This window comes from Pelophylax lessonae (assembly GCF_965119305.1).
Source record: "Pelophylax lessonae genome assembly, chromosome: 4".
NCBI lineage: Eukaryota > Metazoa > Chordata > Amphibia > Anura > Ranidae > Pelophylax > Pelophylax lessonae.
The window spans coordinates 502,276,880-502,295,425 of record NC_138771.1 but is presented as its reverse complement, the minus strand read 5'-3'; the positions used below and the strand labels follow the sequence as shown (position 1 = coordinate 502,295,425).

General features: G+C 42.7%; 1 protein-coding gene across 1 annotated transcript in view; it reads right to left on the bottom strand.

Moving 5' to 3' along the window:
- The window catches only part of OVCH1 (ovochymase 1), a gene marked incomplete at its 5' end in the record, with an annotated part of 123,631 nt that overhangs the window by 48,730 nt on the left and 56,355 nt on the right, over nt 1–18,546 (bottom strand). Inside the window, 4 exons of the mRNA XM_082256363.1 lie at nt 8,303–8,375; nt 8,660–8,837; nt 11,018–11,083; nt 14,659–14,787. Coding sequence (XP_082112489.1) covers nt 8,303–8,375; nt 8,660–8,837; nt 11,018–11,083; nt 14,659–14,787 — 446 coding nt within the window. The remainder of the gene's footprint in view (nt 1–8,302; nt 8,376–8,659; nt 8,838–11,017; nt 11,084–14,658; nt 14,788–18,546) is intronic.

Here is an 18,546-nt window from a genome sequence, read left to right as displayed (position 1 = left end):
GATGGACCTTACAACATACGTCCTACGGGACGGGGTAGGAGGTTGACTGATTCGAAGGATCTCCTGAGGGTTGTCAGCTGTTGAGGTCACATGACAAGAGAGAGACGACAGGAGTTATGTTTTGTTCTGTGTGTGTTGTGAAATGAAACGTACATTGTTATTGTTACACAGATAAATCCAGTCAGGTTTGAGGTTGCTATGGGCAACAGAGAGAGAGAGAGAGAGAGAGAGAGACAGAGAGAGGAAGGGGTTACGTTTTGAGTTTGTCTTTTTTTCAGTTCAACCCCCCTCCTTCTCTTCTGTGTGTCCCTGAAAGTTTTTTTTTCTCCTCTTCTCTCTGAGACTAGCACTGTTGGTACACCCCCACGTGCGCAGCTGGCATACTTTTGTTTCCCTCGTGAGAAAGAGGGAGGGGGTCACTCCTTGCATGGAGTTTGGTGGACAATAAGCCTCAGCATTACTACATATATGCAATTATTACTTTTTTTATGGAATTTTTGGAGTTTTGTCATTTAAACATTTGTGTATAAAGTGTACACACCGTTGGCAAGAGTGCTAATCATGATTTAGAAAAAAAAAAAAAAAAAGTTTTTATCAGGAAGCACAGTTTGCCGTAGTTGGCTGGATATTTTGAGGCTATTTTTATAGAATTAGAGATAATGAGAACTTACATTTTGCAAATAGGTCCCTATGTAAAAGGAAGCTCTGGGACAAAAATTTAGAAAATTGGCTACTTACCAAGGGGGGGGGGGGGGGTTTCAACTGTGAATATTTTTTGTTCCTGAAATAGTTATAGAATTTATTTTTGGACAGAAAGGGTTACCGCACTTAGTGTGACCATTGAACCCTATTGGCACTGAGCCAAAAGTTTCAAATTAGATTAACTCTATATCTGCTTCTAATATTTGAGAGATATTTAGGGGGCATCCTCTATTCCAGGAGGGGAACCTCTGATCAGCTCTGGTCATCCCTGGTCTGAGTTTTGAAAATTGGCACACAGCCAAAAGTTTTAAATCAAGTTAAGCGATTGGTTACCAGTGCTGACCCCTCCGGCCGTCAGCTGAGACAGCGGCAGGAGAACAGAAAAAAAGTGTAAGAGACCTTGCATTTGAGCTGGGTGGCCCAGAGAGAGGGGGGAGAGGAATATGGGTCAGCATATTAGCAAGCCGGAGAAGGGAATGTTTGCATATGATATTGTGAAGCGTAGAGAAGGGAGTGAGGCTGTTAAACATTTATCCAAGATTGCAAAAGTCTGCAAATTAGAAGATCCCGTGGAAAGGCTTCAACCAGAATTCTGGCGTGTACTAATCAGGGATTACAAAGGAATTTTGTGTGATAAGGGCTTGTTGACCGTGGCAACAGCCTGGTATAAAACCGCAAAAGCTCTGCATTCTGAAGGATGGCTTGAAGAGACAATCAGGGTTGGAAACTCTATGATGTATGTATATCATAAAGTAGATTGTAAAGACAATAAGCCCCCACCCTATAATGGCGTCTGGAGAAGTAAAGGGGAGGGTCCTTACTCTCCGCCTACCGCCCATTATCTTCACACCACTCCTACTCAAACGCAACCCACAGGGACAGTTCCTGCGGACGGCCATCTTGGTGCAGTCAAGTCTTCACTTCCTGCCCCGCCCAGTACAGTTCCTGCAAACGGCCATCTTGGTGCAGTCAAGTCTTCACTTCCTGCCCCGCCCAGTACAGTTCCTGCAGACGGCCATCTTGGTATACCCGGAAGGCCTAACAAAGGTCTATATCCAATTCTTCCTGTTCTAACACTCCCATCCTCCCTGGATTACAGGTCCAATATACTAGTGATGAAGACACATCCGACTGGGACGACCAACCGCAGCTGACAAGCACACCCGATGATTTAACCCCATCACAAGCAGCGACCTTAATGACAAGTCTGCCTGACCCAGAAACACAGCAAATGCCCCTATACCACATGATAGTACAGCTACAAGAAATTTACCTAGTTCTCTTACTGAGCCAATCCAAGTGGGGACATTTCCTGATTTGCTTGCCAGATTTGTGGTATCTTCTACATGCCCCTTGCATCTGCTAGGAGCTGATTCGCTATCTGGGCTACAGGCCTCAATTATTTTTCACACCAGAAGGAGGAGTGAAGCTACATACTCCCCTATCCTTAGAAGACTCATCTGCCTTATGTTCTCTACCGCTCATGAAGACACTCCGTGAAGCGACAACTCCAAGTTCAGTACCACTGAAGTACTTGGCAGGATCCCTGCATGCCTATGGTCCACTGAACCGGAAGACATCGATCACTTTAAAGTACCGCCAGTCATGGTGCAACTAAAACCTGGGGCACTCCTACCTAGAAAACCACGCCTCCAGAGAGACTGGACCTGTAGAAGCTAGCTCATTCTGAAGCTATCTCAAAACAGGTTGAGACCTTTATGTCTAATGGTGCTTTGATAACCTGTACTTCTGAATGAAACACACCTTTGTTCTCAGTGAAGAAACGGATCCCAAAAGGTGAACCAGAGAAATACAGAATGGTCCAAGATTTCCAAGGCAATTTGACAAAGCCATAACCTCTGTCCTTGATACCTGGCAACAGGAACAACCTACAGTGACTCTTCTCCTCTATGCAGATGACTACCCGCTGCTGAAGAAAATTCAGAAAGTCTACTATGCTACCTTGCAGAACAAGGCTGTAAGGCCTCCAAAGAGAAAATACAGTGGTGTTCCAAGACTGTCACCTTTTTAGGACACTGCATTTCTAAAGGCACAAGACATATCGCATCAGACCGAGTAGCCGCAATCCAGAATATTCTTCAACCAAAAGCAGCTAAACAACTGCATGCCTTTCATGGACTCATATTTTACTGCAGGGCATGGATCCCTGATGCATCCCTCCTCATGCAACCACTCTATGATGCTCTCAAGTCCGTGCCATTTACCCTGTCAAACGAGGCCCTGGACAAGTTTATTCGGCTGAAGCACGCAATATCCACAGCTCCTGCTTTGGGCCTTCCAGATTATGAGAAACTCTTCAAACTGTTTGTGTCGGAGAAGAATGGCCACGCCACAGGGGTCCTGGCTCAGGAACATGGAGGACGGACTAGACCCATTGGTTACTACTCTTGCCGCCTAGACCCCGTGGCTAGAGGTGGTCCTTCCTGTCTAAGGGCTGTCTTTGCTGCCCCAGCACTCTTAGACAAAACTTCAGACCTTGTGTTAGCACACCCCCTGCTTCTTCTGGCACCGCATGACATTGCTGCCATCTTAACTCAGGTGCAACTCCGACACCTGTCCCCGGCCAGACATCTATGGCTGCAAGTCCCCCTCCTACTTCCTGACAACATGACCCTCCGAAGGTGTCTCACTCTCAACCCGGCCACCCTTCTGCCGTTTTTCGAGGGGGGAGAAGGAGAAGGTGAAGAAGGAGATCCCTATGACACTCCACATGACTGCTTTGAAATGCTGCGCTTGGAAAACCCTGACCATATCTCCCTACAGTGAGTGAAATTCCTCTGGAAAACCCTGACTACACACTTTTTGTGGATGGCTCTAGATATGCAGATGAAGGAGGCAAGTACCACACAGGTTATGCTGTGACTTCTGAATTTGAAAGCCTACAAGCAGATGATTTTGGTATCATCCGGAGAGCTAGAAGGTTCCTGACAGCGGCCGGAACATCGGTGAAACATGGTCCTGCCATCAAGGATTTAATGGATGCACTACTCCTACTGGAACAAGTGGCTGTCTTGAAGGTTAAAACACATGGCAAGCTGAATTCTCAAGAAGCCAGGGGAAACCACCTTGCGGATAAAGCTGCCAAACCAACGAAAAACGGCCGAAGCGGCTAAAGAGCAGAGTGAATTCTCAGTGCAGATGCCTTTGGCAGTGCATGTGCCATCTGACAGATTATACCTAGCCTCTATGCAAGGGCGTCTCACACAGATGAAAAGCTGGAATGGATCGACAAAGGAGAAGAATACGAAAGACAAGGAGGACAGAAAAGACACCGCAGAAACATTTGGAAAAACCCTTACGCAGTCACAAACGAAAAAACTACTTAGTGAGATAGTATGTAAATTTGGGGTCCCAGAGGTGATAGAGAGCGATCAGGGCCCAGCTTTCACAGCAACCCTAACAAAAGAGATTTGGGCAGCACTGGGAGTTCAGTTGGCTTTACACAACCCATACCACCCTCAAAGTAGTGGGAAGGTAGAAAGGATGAATGGGACTCTAAAGAATAGGATGTTAAAAATGGCTCAAGAGACTAACATGAGTTGACCAGACAGTTTGCCTATTGCCCTGTTCAGTGTCAGACACACCCATTTTGTTTGGTTCAGCCCCCAGACTTGGCTGTTACTCCCCACAGCAGTCGCAGTTACAATCTGATATGTTAACTTGTTATGTTACATATCTGTCTAAAGCCTTAACTAATATCCATTCTCGAGTATTTTCCTCCATTCCAGATCCAGAAACAGACTCGGGAACCCACAGTCTTCAGCCAGGAGATTGGGTGTTAGTGAAGAAATTCACAAGAAAAATTCACTTGATCCCCGATACAAAGCACCTGGATACACGCCTTTCACTGCAAGAAAGCCCAATCTCCTGAAGACAAGATCCTGCTGGCAGCACAATGATTGTGCTGTATATCCTTTTTTCTTACAAGTTTGATAAAAGCTCAGCAGGTGATTATCACCAAAACAGGTACTCAAACGGGCGGCCATCGCTAAGACAAATGGTGTCGCTACATTTTGGTACAATTCATCCAGCACATAAGTGGTTACATTTATTTATTTTTTATTTATTTATTTATTTTTTGATCTTTGTAGTATAATATCCCTGATAAATACACTGACTCAGCACCCAACCACAGGAGGAAGCGAGCAGCTCCCTCTGGAAGCTTTGATCCTCATGTGTACATAGATGCCATAGGGGTCCCAGATGAATTCCAAGCTTGGGATCAATATTTTAGCTGGATGAGTGGGTGGCAGAAGGCGCTCGCCCAGATAGGAGTAACAGTACTGATAATCCTAGTTCTTTTAGCCCTGATTGTATGCTGTATTCTACCATTTATAAAGAAGCTAATGAACAAAGCTGTAGACAATAGCACACCTACATTTCTACACCAAGAAGAAGAAGAAGACCGTCTTATGATGAAAGAGGACAAACCCTTCACCCCTCTACAGTCACTCCCTGTTCATAATTTCACAGTTCTATAGGGTTGTAGGGATAGAGAGCACCTGACTGCCCTCTCCAGGCTGTATCGAGGGGGGTAGTGAACTAGTTACTGCCCTTCTCCATGTACAGCCCTAAAAAAGTTCCGGAGGAGTTTGGGCCAGGTGAGTAGGCACTTTAGTATGAGGGACAGAAGAAAAATAGCAATTTTAGGGGGGCTTGTGAAGGAATGTGATGAACACTTGTGAATTAAGCAAAATGTCTATTTTTCTAGGTGTATTCTTTCTATCTATCTATCTATCTATCTATCTATCTATCTATCTATCTATCTATCTATCTATCTATCTATCTATCTATCTATCTATCTATCTATCTATCTATCTATCTATCTATCTATCTATCTATCTATCTATCTATCTATCTATCTATCTATCTATCTATCTATCTATCTATCTATCTATCTATCTATCTATCTATCTATCTATCTATCTATCTATCTATCTATCTATCTATCTATCTATCTATCTATCTATCTATCTATCTATCTATCTATCTATCTATCTATCTATCTATCTATCTATCTATCTATCTATCTATCTATCTATCTATCTATCTATCTATCTATCTATCTATCTATCTATCTATCTATCTATCTATCTATCTATCTATCTATCTATCTATCTATCTATCTATCTATCTATCTATCTATCTATCTATCTATCTATCTATCTATCTATCTATCTATCTATCTATCTATCTATCTATCTATCTATCTATCTATCTATCTATCTATCTATCTATCTATCTATCTATCTATCTATCTATCTATCTATCTATCTATCTATCTATCTATCTATCTATCTATCTATCTATCTATCTATCTATCTATCTATCTATCTATCTATCTATCTATCTATCTATCTATCTATCTATCTATCTATCTATCTATCTATCTATCTATATATATATATTTTTCCTCTGTCGTCCTTACTCAAAATGGCCGTTACTAGATACCTCCCACCCCCCACCACCGAGATGGAACGTGAAAAGAAAGATGGAGCCTTGGCACAGTGCCTTCAAAAGAAGATAACATTCATGAACTGGAAAGGGACCACCTTATAAACGGACCTGACTAATCAGAAAGCTGCAAATAATCAGTATTATGCTAATATTATGCTTATGACGTACTAACATATGACACCGCCTACTAACATATGACACTAACTAACTACTAACTATATAATATACTGTCCATTAGAAATAAAAGTAGTATCATTTACCTGAACAATGTGTGTCTGTCTATGATATCCACGTGCATGCACTGTAATTACCTATTTAATCAGATCCAGCAGCAAGAAATCTATTTTGAACCTGATTGAGGTTCCCTAACCATTACATATATTCATATGGTGAAACCTTTAGGGGTCAATGACCTCATTATGGTACCTACAGTATGATAAGAGCTGAGCAAATCCACCAGTTTGGTCAGCATAGATTCATATGGAATAATGCCAATTTAAAACGGTTCTGTGTGCTTACTGAACTAATAAAAGGATAATTTTTGACTCCTGACAAGTTCACTTGGGGTGGAGCATGGGTTCTAGTCACCTTACTGAAATCTGGTCAGCAGTGAGGAGGCAATCATCGTTTATTTTATTTTGGTGCAAAGTGCTATTGTTGCAAAGTATTATTTGGCGAGATTCCCCACCCCATAAGGAATTGCCATTCTACAGTAAGTGCAACAGTTCCATATTTGGGCAATGATGCCAAGGGTCTATTATTCTCTGACCATTCTGGGGCATAGGGCTCCCATAAACAGCAGCCAGCAGAAGTAATCAGTTAGGTGGCCTAGAGCAGTGGTCCTCAACTCAGGTCCTCGGGGCCCACTAACAGGCCAGATTTTAAGTATTACCTTGGGGAGATGCAGACTAGAATACTGCAATCACTAGCAGCAAATGAGATCACCTGTGATGTAATTTAGTAATCTTGCAAACCTGGCCTGTTAGTGGGCCCCGAGGACTGGAGTTGAGGACCACTGGCCTAGAGGACCCCTTTACCAGATTGCAAATGGTACAATTTGCCCAGAAATATTAAAACATCAGGAAAATATATCAGTGATCATCACTCCAGTGTATATTCAGTTCCTGATAAAAAAAAAATGCATTTCACACTAATTATGGTGTCTCCGGCCCATTACTGGATGGTCAGTAAAAATTTCCGAGGGACAAAAAGTTCAAGCAATTTTGTCGCTTTTTTTCCAGAAAGATGAACACAATCTTTTGATACAAAGCAATAAAACTATACTTGACTGTTCCACTGCCTAAGCTGGATTGAAGATGTTGTGTTAAAGATCTCTGCTTTTGACACTTCTAGGAGAGTCGGAAGCTGGCAGCATGTGCTGTGCATTGCGGTTCCTTCCACCGGTCCACGTCCTCTCGAGATGTAGGGGCTGAAGTAGGAAACCACAATGTACAGCAGGAAATGACAGCATCCACTTCCAGATATGTCAAATGCAGATAATCTTTCAGTAATATTACCTTTGCAGCCCAGTGGAATTCGGCAGAATAGGCAGTGGGACAGGTAAGTATTGCTTATTTGCCATGAGGACTATTTCAGCTTTTGAAAAAAGTGAAAGAGTTGCTTGCATCTCACAGCTAAACTTAGGCTGTCCTGGGGAGAGCGGCCTACCTGCTGAAGATTACAGAAAGCAGTAAGGCCTCTTGCACATGGTACTGATGTTTCAGCATTTCTGGACGTAATTTCAGGCATTTGTGTTATACATATTTGCTTGTACTATAAATTCTGTGTCAAAATCTATGATTTTTCAAAATATTTATGTTTATATATATGTATTTGTGTGTCAATATGCAGAATATTGACCTGGAAAGCATTTTTTTTTTTTAATCATGAATATGCAGCGCTTTTTTTTTTTTTGCGCCTGTGTGTACAGGCACATTGTAAACAATGGGCTGCATTTTAGGTGAGTTTTTCCTTTTTTTTTCCAGTGTGCAAGAGGCATTAAGGCCCACAGAGTAAAACATTACCTAGGTCACCCAAAAAGTACAAAAATTGAATGAAGTTGCATAGCAGATAGTTAATTCAATAAGTCCTTCCTGCATGAAAACCCCCCAACAAAACTGACCTGTTCAGTTGGTTCGTTAAGGAATCTGTCATGGATGCCACCAATTATCACATATAGAGAGGGATCTTGAGACCTGTGCCAGCAAAAAAAAATGCTGTATTAATTTAATCGCTGAGAGGCAACTCTACCTGTTTCAATGACAACTTCCCAAGAGGGGGATTTCTTGTCCCAAAGGAATTTTCACATACTGTATATAACATGCTGAGGCAGGAAGTAAAGATAATGTCAATGGAACACAGACACAACCCTTCTAGAAGTTTTGACTTTGGATACATGTCAGACATGGTTTTAGTCTTCTCTAAGCATTTGTCATTTATTTACATTTTTACAAAATAAGAAGTAGTTATTGGTGCTTACAGTAAGCAGTGGGCCACTGTGAGCACCCAGTCTGCTGACAGAATCACCCCGCTGCACACAAAGCTTCCCTGGAACTTCAGTGCCACCATCCATGGCCAGCAATTGGGGCAAGCTTCCTCCCCACCAACAACTCGATTCAGAAGCCGCCGGGTAGAGAGAGGGACCATGCCACAGACACCTAGGACTCAAAGAAAGCACAAAATATTGAACATGTCATTTATTGAAGGTGATACTCACATGGCAATAATCATTTCAACAAGTCTTTACAGACATGGTGCTTGCAACAATATGAGATCTTTAGAAGATTTTAGAAAGGTTAGTGGAAAAACTAAAAATGTCCAATAAATAGAGCTTGTGTGATAAAAAAAAAAAAAACACCTGGTTAATGACAAAGGACAGAGGAGAATGACCAGACTTGTTCCAGCTGACAGAAAAAATTTTTAAAGGCCCGTACACACGATAAGAAAATCTGTAGGGAAAATTCGTCCGACGACCGATCTGCCCATTTTCGGATTGTTAGTATGGTGCTTTCGGCTGACAAAATCCTGATGTGCAGGCTATATAATTTTTGTCGTCCGTAATACAACGTCCGATTTTCGTCTCATTAGTACAGATTTCGACGGAAAAAAAATCTTAAGAGCATGACTAGGCATGCTCAGAGACGAAAGAACACATACAAAGCAATCCAACACATGACATCACTTCTGAAGTCGTACGGGAAAATTCGTATGAAAAAAACCTCTTCACTTTCCACATCAGACTAGCATGCCACAAAAAACGGACGACAGATCGTTCGATAATCTGATCGTGTGTACGGGGCTTAACAGATTATATAGGGACTTTTTGCAGCAGTGGTAATTAGGAGACAATCTCAGAACCTCAAACAAAGACAACCATGAAGAGGATATGCAACAAAATGGGTACCTATGAAAACGTAGGCTACAACATGAGTACCCATGAATTGGATGGGTTACAACAATAATAAATCATAAAAAAGATGGCTACAACACTGGGAACTATGAAGAGAATGGGCATCAACACAGACAACCACAAAAAAACACTGGCTACACCACAGGGAACCGTAAAGAGGACAGGCTACAACATGGGAAACCTTGAGAAGAATGGGTGTCAACACCGAGAAACACCAGAAAAACTGGCTACGCCACAGGGAAGAGGACGGGCTATAACACAGGGAACCATGGACATCAATACAGAGAACAATGAACAAGACTGGCTACAACATGTAGAACCATGAAGAAGACAGGCTACAACATGGGGAAGAATTTGGCGGACAGCTGCAACATGGAGGACCATGAAGAGGATGGGCTACAACACAGAGAATGATGAAGAGGAAGGATACATCGATCGGAAACCACATCATGTTCCTATTCTGTCACTTAAATACCAGAAACAAAAAGTGGGTGCAGGATCGTTTAAGGATAAGTTCACTTTTGGAACATGTGACTTATTTCAGCTTCTGCAACCACCACCCCCCCTCCTTCCTTGTGACATCCTTCCTTGTGACATCAGGCCAGGGATCTTCTCCCTGCACCAACCCACACAACCGTGCATTGATTCCGTTTCTTGTGAATTAATGCCTACAAATGTCAACAGCCATTGCAGCTGACAGCTTGTAGTATTCAATGAGCTTCAAGGGCGCTGGTGAGGATCCGCATAGTCCTTGATCTTCCTGCTCTCAGGTAACTGCCTGCCTGTATTAGATCTGAGCAGAAAGCTTTCCTGGGAGTCTACAGGAGCTGGACACTGCACTCCTGATCTGTTGACCGCAAGTGCGATGCTCTGCAGGACCCTTTGAAATAAAAAAATGCTAATTTTTTATCTGAAAGTTGCGAAATATTGCCTGATTAGATACATTTTAGTATCTGCTGATCCTGAAGATTATGGGCCAGAATTGGTCATACATGACATATGGATACAGTATATATGGAATATTTAGATCTAAGCAGTTTCAGGTCATTGGTTCAAGCTGGCAATGGCAAGGAATTTTTCTTGAAACATATAAACCTGCTAATACCCACTGAGCATCGTTAGAATGCCACAAACACAAGAACATTGTTGTTAACTATGTTCACCACTTTAAGAGTAAGACTGCTGTATTGAATAAGGGCCCATTTAGACAGCACATTAGTGCCATCCTCCGTGCAGAGCTGCTGGAAGATGCATCCATCCCGGAGCTGCATGCAGGCAGTCCATAGAGGACGGCACTAATCTGCTGTTTGAATGAGCCCTAATGTATCCACTGAGTCCGATTGGATACTCCTAACAGCGTTCCATCTTTCACAACATGTTTTATAAAAATATCTGTTTCCACCCAGACCCATCTTTCCCATTACTCACTATTGCTGACGCTTCTGAAATTGGGAGCCTGACGAAAGTTAGGTAAGACCTGTGACTTTTCCTCCTCTAAAAAAATAAAATGAACATTGGGAACAAAACTATTGAAATTATAAAAATTATGTTAAAGTACATATAAAACCAAAACTTTTTTTTTTTTTGAGGATTTAAATAAATAGATAAAAGGAACTAAATACTTTTGTCTGGTTGTTTTTTTTTTTTTTTTTTCGTTTTTCGTTTTTTAATTTAGACACCTTAGGATGTGAAATGAAATCTCCCCAAAGTGAGGGGAATCACAGCTATTACCAGAACAAGCATCTCCATTCAAAGTCTTTGTCTCTATTCCTGTGCTAGTGACAACTAAAAAAGCTTTCATTTTTCTCTCATTTTCAGTCTCAATGACCCAGTTTGTCAGGACCAAAAGAAGAGGGTATATTTCAAAAGAAAGTTTTGACTTTACATACATTTCAAAATCCTTAGGGATAACGCATTGGTTTAAATTATTGTCTTTGATTGTAAGTATTGCATTAATGCCAACGTTTAATTAAGGCAAAAAGGATGTGTGACGACTATCAGTGTGATGTGTCCCTTTGCTCGGTCTCCTGTCTTAGTAGAAGTCATGCGCTTCCCCGTCCCATCCCTTACACCCAAAACCTTCTGATGCGGCAGGGGTAAATAGAGCTAAGGTAGCTGTGACAGGCACTTCTCAAAAGTGCCCGACTATGCCCGTCCACCTCCTCAAAGATGCTCAATTAATTGAAGCTGTACTATTGCTTCTATTAATGAGAAACAATCTACAGTGCCATAAAAAATATTCATACCCCTTGAAATGTTTCACATTTTGTCATGTTACAGCCAAAACCGTAAGGCCCCGTTCACACTGGGGCGATCCGACTTCCCGGGGCGACCTCATAAGTCGGAGCGGCCGGCAGGGACTTCCATAACATTGAAGTCTATGCAGGTCGCTCCGGGTCGCCCCAAAGAAGCTCCGGACCCTTTTTCTAAGTCGGAGCGACTTGTGTCGCTCCTATTAGAACGGGTCCACAGCTTCTCTATGGCAGGCGACCTACGGCGCCCTGTCAGGCGACCAGGTCGTCCGACAGGTCGTCCCAGTGTGAACGGGGGCTTAATGTACTTTATTGGGATTTTATGTGATAGACCAACACAAAGTGGCACATAATTGTGAAGGGGAAAGAAAATGATAAATGGTTTTCAAATTTTGTTTTTAGAAATACATTTCTGAAAAGTGTGGCGTGCATTTGTATTCAGCCCCCTTTACGCTAATGCCCCTAACTAAAATCTAGTGGAACCATTTGCTTTCAGAGTCACCTAATTATTAAATAGAGTACACTTGTGCGCAATGTAATCTCAGTGAAAATACAGCTGTTCTGTGAAGCCCTCAGTTTGTTTAGACAACTTTAGTAAACAAATAGCATCATAAAGGCCAAGGAACACACCAAAACAGGTCAAGGATAAAGTTGGAGAAGTTTAAAGCAGGGTTAGGTTATAAAAAAAAAAAAAAAATATTCCAGGCTTTAAACAGCTCAGGGAGCACTGTTCAATCCATCACTCTAAAATGGAAGAAAAAAAAAAAAAAAAAAAAAGAAGGAGTATGACACACCTGCAAACCTACCAAAACATGGCCGCCCACCTAAACTGACAGGCTGGGAAAGGAAAGCATTAATCAGAGAAGCAGCCAAGAGGCCTATGTTCTCTGGAGGAGCTGCAGAGATCCACAGCTCAGGTGGGAGAATCTGTCCACAGGACCATTATTAGTCATGCACTCCACAAAACTGGCCTTTATGGAAGAGGGGCAAGAAGAAAGCCATTGTTGAAAGAAAGCCAAAAGAAGTCATATTTGCAGTTTGCAAGAAGCCATGTGAGGGACACAGCAAACATGTATAAGAAGGTGCTCTGGTCAGATGAGACCAAAAGTTAACTTTTTTGCCTAAAACCAAAACGCTTTGTGTGGTAGAGAACAAACACTGCACATCACACTGAACACACCATCCCCACCATGAAACATGGAGGTGGCATCAACAGGTTGTGGGGATGCTTTTCTTCAGCAGGGACAGGGAAGCTGGTCAGAGTTGATGGGAAGGTGGATAGAGCCAAATACAGGGCAATCTTAGAAGAAAATCGGTTAGAGTCTGGAAAAGACTTGAGACTGGGGCGGAGGTTCACTTTCCAGCATGACAACTACCCTAAACATACAGCCAGAGCTACACTGTAATGGTTTGAATCAAAGCATATTCATGTGTTAAGATTGGCCCAGTCTAAGTCCAGACCTAAATCCAATTGAGAATATGTGGCAAGACTTGAAAATTGCTGTTCACGGACACTATCCATCCAATCTGACATAGCTTGAGCTATTTTGCAAACAAGAATAGGCAAAATGTTTCTCTCTGCCTCTCTCTCTCCACTGGTTCTTGGCACACCGGATACCCTTCAGCTCTGCTCAACACCCTCTGGATTCTCAGGAAGCACCCAGAGACATCCGCTACCTCTGACAGGAGGAGAGACAGCCGTACTCTTCGTCCTGGGACTCTGCTTCCCGCCAAAGACGCTGAGTCATGCACTCCCCTCAAACTTATACCCACTCCCAGAATCCTCTGTGGCAGAATCTGCCTTCTGGGGTAGTTACAAGCCTGAATGTGTCCCTGATTGGGTTTCCTCCACTGCCCTATGAGAAACCTCTCACAGAGCGAGTTGGGAGACTCCCCCCTCAGCAGACACCCCAAAAAAGCCATGACACCCTGACCAAAAATAAATCATGGCCCTGCTGTTAGGCAGACAAGGTCCACTATGCATTTACCTAGCCCCTACCTGTAGGGTGCTACACTTATAAAACCTATCCAAATTTCTTCATATATTTAGGCCAAAATGTATTGTCTTTGTAATGTAATGTAATGTAAATGTCTTTGGTAAAAAGTCCTAATGCAAGCTGGGAGGAGTTACGCAAACATCCACATGCCTTGCTTAGTGGATATCAGTCTGAAGAAGTGGGCATTCATAGGCAGGCTTTATTTTAGACCTTCCTAGGCAATGCCCACATGTACTGAATGGAATGGTGTGGTCAGGTGGGGTGGAAAGGGCTAGATGATGCTGAACAGCGAGGAAATTAGGTGGGCTCTTATTTGGCTTGCTTCAGCTTTTAATGCACACTGAGAAGTTTACAGTGTGCAGTGAAATCAGATTAAGCAACTTCAGCGAGGAGGGGGAACCGAACCTGTAAAAATGTGCAAGACTGGTAAGGCTGGAGGTCTTGGCTTTAGAGAAACACCCCCCTCATCATTTCTAATTCTAAAACATAGTTCTGTTCTATAGCCCAAAAACTCAGGAAGGGCTGACAGAAATCTTGATATTTTTCATCTCACTACAGAAACTTACAGGTTTACTGGATTTGCAGGATTAACATATTTTTTCCCCTTATCAAACAGATATAACAAAACATTTTCAGTGGTATGTTTAGCAAATCAAAAGGGAGTATATAAAAGAAGTCAGGGATTACATACACTTTAGCAGGTCTTCGATTTTAATTATACCCAACTTTGTGCACACATTGATAAAAAAAAAAGTGTAAACAGAATTCTAGGTAACAAAGATGGCTTTGAAAGGACATTTCCATGGCTGACTGGTCTTACCTGAATATAAAAACCTGATTTTGGCTTTGAAGCCATAGAAATTATTCTCAGCATCGCTCTCAAATACAATGACCATAATGTTCCCCGGGCTGTAGACTGGCTGAGTCACAGAAAATCCACATAGTGTTACTGTACAGAGAACAGATAAGAAATAGCTGTAATATATGGGCCCTTTAGTGGTTAAAGCAGATTCAGAAAACCCATGTTATTTCAGATATAAAGTCATTCACTAATCCTTACATTTATTTAATGCTGAACTCCAGGAGCAAAAACATTCAATTAAATATATTCCTCTACACAGCCACAAAGGATATACGGGGACATCATCACTGTATAAGGGACATCATCACTGTGCTTTACATAGCCTGTGCAGTGAGCAGAGCTGTTGAGAGGGACCCTGCAGGCCCCCCCACTAGAGGCTCCCTGCAGAATGTTACAGGAGGGGGCGGAGACAAGACCAGTCACCCTGCACAAGATAAGCGAGCAGCAGTGACAGGTCGTTATTAAAGGAAGCCCCTACACAGAGGCAAAAAAAGTAGAAGAAGATGTCCCTTCATTTCGGTCCTACAGACACAAAAGGAAGTGAAAGGAAAGCTCTCCAAGGTGAGGCAAACTGATGCACTCATTGAAAGAATTCCAGTCTGTAGCCAGGATCGGACTACTACAATATATACGGTATACATTTATATGCATCATTGCCGTTGGAGTGGTTTGTGTGTGCCCCTTTAAGACTGCTTTCAGCGGAGATCGGCCACTCACAGGAAGTGGAACTGGATTGTGGGAGATATAGTTCTGAATCAAGAGCAAACTTATCTGGATTGCTGAGAAAACTATTCTCCCAGGGAGCAACGGGGAAGTGAAGGACCATGGGAGAGACTATAAACCTATCTGCCCCACAGTGTAAATGCTCTCTTGCTTCCGGGACCCAGTGAGAGTGTGGATCTGCCTGTGGTGTGAGAACAGGATTGGTGGTGGCTGAGGCCTAGTACACGAGGCCTGACCCACATGCGGAGCTCGTCCTCAGCGGAGCGGATGCTGATGCGGATAGCTACACTGTGGATGCTGTCACAGTATAGCTGACTAGGAAGCGAGTGAAGGCCAGACGGACAGCCTGAGGAAGCAGAGTATCGCTCACTCTCAGACGCCGGAGTGTGAGAGAGTGCATCGCCTGTCTGTTAGGACCCTCACGAATGGACATCCAAGAGAGAGAGAGGGTGTCTGTGTGGAATCCTGACTGCAAGTATAAACTCTCTCATCAGTACACTGACTGCAGACACTATTGCACACATTACCTCCCTTGGGATTACAAATTATCACTTTGGACAGTGATAAGAGCTCCAACTGCCAGTGAAGATTTAGCAAGGCCTTGCTAGGAGAGGGGTGTCTACACCTGCTACATCTTAAAGGGGACCCACTTAATTTGTTTACAGCATTGCTAATTAGAACAGTAATAACACAAGGATAGCACTAAGTATCTCTTTAGGTTGACAACAAAGTATTATTATAAAGGTCATCAGTCACTTTTGCAAATCTAGAGTATAGTTCTACCACTGTTCAATGATATTGTACATCTTTATTTGTTATTCCTTTACATCAGTCTCACTGAACCCTGCTGATTTAGGTGGGATTTGGCTGACTGATAGAGTTATACCTGTTTATCCTTTAAATAAACAGCAAAACCTTATTTATATTGTGTCGGTGTGTACTTAAAGGTATACATATAATGACGGAACCTAGAGTGTCAAGAGGGGTTGGACGGTTCACAGGGTCACAGGACTGCTGAGGAACACCCATCAACCAGCAGCCCTCAAGGGGGCAGTGCTACACCTCTATTCTTATGACAATAGTAACATTTTTGGATTGGCTGTTACTTTCTGTCCAATGATCACCAGGCCACAGAGAGAGGGCTGAACTTTCTCCATAGGGGACGCACATAGAATTAAAATAATTTGCATTGCACAGAGCTGCCAACCTAACATGTTTCAGGCACTGGAGGTAAAGGTGTTTCAGAAATGACTAAAGGAGAGGTGGGCCTCGCAGGGGCCTGATGTTCACCATTTCTCCAGTGAGCAGGAAGGAGGAAGGGATGCGACATGGAAAGCTGTGAAGACAAAATAGTTAATACTTTTGTCCAGGGCCCCCGACAAAGGGGTAGAGTCAGTCCTGCTGTACTAGGCCCTGGCCCCATCTGCTCAGCAGGAAGGCAGAGAAGGGGGCTCTAAAAAACCTTTGGGCACATTAGCAGCAATCTCACAGGCTGTGTCACAGTGATTAAATGAAAGTTCAGCAGTAGACATGGGCCGAACACCCCACGTTCGGTTTGTAGCAGAACTCCCGTACAGGGGAAATGTTGTAACCCGAATGGTGAACCCCATTGAAGTCTATGGGAGCCAAACAGGAAGAATCAAAAGTGCCCATTTTTAAGGCTTACATGCAAGTAATTGGCCATAAAAAGGACATGGGGGTCTGGGTACTGCCCTGGGGGACACGTATCAATGCAAACTTTAAAAAAAAAAACAATTATTTTTTAGGAGCAGTAACTTTAATTATTAACCTCTTGTCTGGTGAATTGCCTAGGATAATGACATCATGCACAACTCTCTCTCACTCTCCTGAGAGTTTGCCAGCAAGGGAGGGAGGGGGGGGCAGAAGAGTGGAGGGAGGAGTCATAGGAAAGCCAAGGAGAGCTGCAGAGCTGGAGGGGGCTGGATGAGGGTGTAGATAACAGGAGACAGCAGAGATCTAGGTTTATTCATTGAGAGGGGAGAAATGTGCAGGCAAGCAGTGGTGTGTGTCTGTCTGTTTATATGTTTATGTGTGTCAGCACCTGACTGTGTAAATCCTAGAAGTGAACAGGCAGCAGCTTCAGCTGCGCACAGTTAAAATGGCTGCATCCAGATTTAGTGAGGGGAGATTTCTGAAGCATATTCGGCAAGTACAGAATCACAGTATATATATAAAATAATATGCAAAGTGGTTGGAGGGAAGCTTCAGAATGGCAAATAAGTGTTTTTATTTACAAATTATGTTAGCAGGCTGTAGTTCCTTGTTAAGTGGTTTCAAAAAGGAGGCAGGAATAAGAATAAGATGAGGAAATTTAGGTAACATAGCTTTAAAATGATGCATCAGCTGAACCAAGAGAAATGACCTGATTGCCACTTCTGGAGTATCTGAACTTCTGAAAGAAGAGGTAGAAAATTGAGCTGGAATACAAGTGCCCAGGTATTTCAGGATGCGGTCTGTCCATTTGAATTTGTAAGTACTTTGCAAGTGTGAGATTTGAGAGTTTGGTATGGCTATCCCCATCACCTCAGACTTTGAAAAGTTAATTTTCTTTTACTTTCAATGATAGTGGTAAGACAGGATAAATAGAGAGTGAATCTCCCTAGTGAGGACACAGACATCAATAAAAACTGACAAGCATTCTAATCCCTCTCCACTCTATCCAAAACTAAAAGAAAATATTTTGCCTTTAGTTATATTTTAATGCATTCTCTGCATTAATTTACAAAACCTTTTAATATTAGCCCCAGCCCCCCTTAATACTTACCCTAGCCTGATCTCGATCCAGCACTGTTCACATCTGCAGCAGCTCTTCACCCCTCTCTCTGGTCTCACAGGCTTGGCTAAGAGCAGCAGGAGCCATTGGCTGCTGCTGCCGTCAGTGAAAAAGGGGTGGGGAATTGGGCAGGGCCGAGCCACGCTGCATCTTTAAATAGACGCAAAAAGCCCAGCCTGAAATCGAGCACTTCCATAACATAAAGCAAAACCACTGCACAAAGCAGGTAAGTATAACATGTTTATCATTTTAATGAAAAAAAAAAAATGTAAAACTATATAACTGTGCATGTGCAAGAGGATAATTAAAGTCCCTTCTCTTTGTGGGAT